The sequence below is a fragment of the Salmo trutta genome, chromosome 9 (genome assembly GCF_901001165.1).
Source record: "Salmo trutta chromosome 9, fSalTru1.1, whole genome shotgun sequence".
NCBI lineage: Eukaryota > Metazoa > Chordata > Actinopteri > Salmoniformes > Salmonidae > Salmo > Salmo trutta.
The window spans coordinates 22,541,403-22,545,030 of record NC_042965.1 but is presented as its reverse complement, the minus strand read 5'-3'; the positions used below and the strand labels follow the sequence as shown (position 1 = coordinate 22,545,030).

At 39.9% G+C, this 3,628-nt stretch overlaps 1 protein-coding gene across 1 annotated transcript in view; it reads left to right on the top strand.

Moving 5' to 3' along the window:
• Window positions 1–2,915, top strand: part of LOC115200200 (V-type proton ATPase 116 kDa subunit a) — a 31,646-nt gene extending 28,731 nt beyond the window's left edge. Inside the window, exons 18-20 of the mRNA XM_029763054.1 lie at window positions 1,620–1,737; window positions 1,978–2,149; window positions 2,285–2,915. Coding sequence (XP_029618914.1) covers window positions 1,620–1,737; window positions 1,978–2,149; window positions 2,285–2,387 — 393 coding nt within the window. The 3' untranslated portion in view covers window positions 2,388–2,915. The remainder of the gene's footprint in view (window positions 1–1,619; window positions 1,738–1,977; window positions 2,150–2,284) is intronic.
• Window positions 2,916–3,628: the final 713 nt, after the last annotated feature.

Here is a 3,628-nt window from a genome sequence, read left to right as displayed (position 1 = left end):
ACAACTTCCCAGCCTTCTTGTTCGGTCTCTGTTCATCATAGACGCCTCAAACAACTTTCTAAAGACTGTTGACATCTAGTGGAAGCCGTAGGAACTGCAAAATGAACCCTAACTCACTGTGTGTTCCATTGGCAATGACTTGAAAGGACTACAAGCACCAGAATTCTCACTTCCTGGTTAGATTCTGCTCAGATTTTTGCCTGCCATATGAGTTCTGTTATACTCACAGACATCATTCGAACAGTTTTAGAAACTTCAGAGTGTTTCTATCCAAATCTACTAATAATATGCATATTCCAGTTCCTGGGCCCGAGTTGTAGGCTGTTTAATTTGGGTACGTTTTTCATCCGGCCGTGAAAATGCTGCCCCCTACCTTAGAGAGGTTAAACTGTTATTCAAAGAATTATAGATAAACATCTCCTTAATGCAACCGCTGTGACAGATTTCAAAAAAGCTTCACGGGGAAAGCACACTTTGCAATAATCTGAGTACGGCGCTCAGAAAAATACATCAGGCGATACAGATACCCGCCATTTTGGAGTCATCTAAAATCATAAATAGCATTATAAATATTCACTTACCTTTGATCTTCATCAGAAGGCACTTCAAGGAATCCCAGGTCCACAATAAATGTTGTTTTGTTTGATAAAGTCCATAATTTATGTCCAAATACCTCCTTGTTGTTTGCGCGTTCAGTAAGCTACTCCAAATGTAGGAAGTGCTCCGAAAATTTCACGACAAAAAGTCAAAAAAAGTTCTATTTACGTTCGTAGAAACATGTCAAACGTTGTATAGCATCAATCTTTAGGGCCTTTTTAACATAAAACTTCAATAATATTCCAACCGGACGATTCCAATGTCTTGAAAAACGTTATGGAACACAGCTACCTCACCACGTGAATGCGCGCCAATGAACTCATGTCATTTTCTGAGTCACCAACTTCCCGGCCTTCTTGTTCGCTCTCTGTTCACTGCAAAAGCCCGAAACAAGGTTCTAAAGACTTGACATCTAGTGGAAGCCTTAGGAAGTGCAAAATGAACCCTAAGTCACTGTGTGTTAGATAGGCAATGACTTGAAAAGACTACAAGCATCAGATTTCCCACTTCCTGGTTGGATTTTTCTCAGGTTTTTGCCTGCCATATGAGTTCTGTTATACTCACAGACATCATTCAAACAGTTTTAGAAACTTCAGAGTGTTTTCTATCCAAATCTACTAATAATATGCACATATTTGACTCTGGGCCTGAGTATTAGGCAGTTTACTCTGGGCACGCTTTCATCCGAAATCAAAAATACTGCCCCCTATACCTTAAAAAGTTAATGTAGGGCTCATAAAATGTGTCTAATATGTCTCATCAGGCTCCGGTAGCATCAGGTTTGAATTTTCATGCTGATCTAAGCTCTAATCAAATCTAGACACATTTATATGCTTTTGAATGACACTTCCGGTTTTGGCGGGAAATACCGGGTTACCTGGGAGAAGTTTATTTATTTATTTAATTTCTCTCTCTCAGGATGGAACAATTTGTAAAATACTGGAAAAATATTCAACTCTGAGGACCCATTACTTTCAGTACCCATGTCTTTTTCTTTTTTTTTTCCTTTTTTTGTTGTACAGTTTGACTTTGGGGATGTGTTCCTGCACCAGTCTATTCACACCATAGAGTACTGCCTGGGCTGCATCTCCAACACAGCCTCCTACCTGCGCCTCTGGGCTCTGAGTCTGGCACATGCCCGTGAGTATCACCACACCTAAACAGTTTGGTAAATTCATCTTTCTGATGGATGAGCATTTAAAGTTTATTTTATTGTGAGAGAGGAACACATTGGAAATAAGCCTTTAGGTTTAATTGTGATAACTTCAAAACATTTTTTGGTATGTTTGTAATGTCTCTGACTTGAAGCCTTCTTTTTACTTAACAAATACATTTAATTAAATCAGAGACTGTGATATTTGTTTGTCCTTGCTTCCCCAGAGCTGTCGGAGGTGCTGTGGTCCATGGTGATGCGGGTGGGCCTGCGGATGGACACCAGTCTGGGCATCATGTTTCTGGTGCCAGTGTTTGGGATATTCGCTGTGCTCACTGTGTCTATCCTCCTGGTTATGGAGGGACTGTCTGCCTTCCTCCATGCTCTCAGGCTGCACTGGTTGGTTACTTACTAAACTTGCAGAATTGACAGTGTAGGACCGGAAATCTGTGTAAAAATGCAACACATCACGCCTTTATAATGCTTTGATTAATGCTTACTCTATATTCAGTGATCTCTGTTCTCTCTCCGTAGGGTGGAGTTCCAAAATAAGTTCTACAGTGGGACTGGAATCAAGTTTGTTCCCTTTGCCTTCTCCCTCCTGCCCTCTAGCTTTGAACATGATGGCTTGCTGTGAATGGGACACAATGCTCCCGCCCTCCGAGGCAAACTGCCACAATGTACCAGCAGGATCCAGTGCTATTGAGCTAGCCTGCGTACCAGTCTCTTTGTGCCATCATGCCACTCCTTTTCATGCCAAACATGATCTACAAGTGGCTGGCCTTCTCTGCCCGCGACATGATGGCACAAAAAGATTGGTACCCTGACTACTATTGAGCCTCATCGATGTACAGTTTTTTATACTATTTGTTGTACTGACTGACAGCCTTACATATGTACAAACAAATGTCAACTTATCAATTGAATGATATTCTGGGTTACCAAAACTTTGCAAAGAAAAGCCTCATTCAGTCTTGGTTGAAAATGAAAAGTATTTTTGGATGAATGTAGGAGCGAGATGTACATTTTATTTTATAGAAGTAAAGTTGGAATGAGAGATTAGCATTTGAACAACTATGACAGGCTTAAAAACTATAGTGGTGCATACATTCAAGAGAATGTATGCATACTGTTGTGCTGAATGTTAACAAAATGTCCTAACACATGTTGCCTATGCCTCCATTGCTTTGTGGGAGACTACTCCAAAAACTGTACATTCCATCGATGGAAATTGAACGTATAGCTCAAGACATCCTTTCACAGAGATAGTTCTGCTGGTCAAGAGCCATTTTAATGACATCAACAATCCCTGATTAGGAATAAGGCAAGAAAAGCAGGTACTGGACCAGTGCAGCGATCAATTCTTGCTGAAGCCTTTTCCTATATTCCCATCCTGTAGCACCATAGCAGGAGAATGTCGTTTTTGCTGTTGGGTAATGGCATTGTACCTTCAAGATGAGAAGAAAAGGGGTATAATTTATTTTATTGGATTTTTATATATATATATATAGTACCAGTCAAAAGTTAGGATTTTTCTTTATTTTTACAATTTTCTACATTGTAGAAAATAGTGAAGACATCAAAACTATGAAATAACACACATGGAATCATGTAGTAACCAAACAGTGTTAAACAAATCAAAATGTATTTTATATTTAAGATTCTTCAAAGTAGCCACCCTTTGTGGTCAAATAGCCCTTACACAACGTGGAGGTGTGTTTTGGGTCATTGTTCTGTTAAAAAACAAATGATAGTCCCACTAAGCACAAACCAAATGGCATGGTGTATCGCTGCAGAATGCTGTGGTAGCCATGCTGGTCGTGTGCCTTGAATTCTAAATAAATCACTTGACAGTGTCACCAACAAAGCACCAGCACA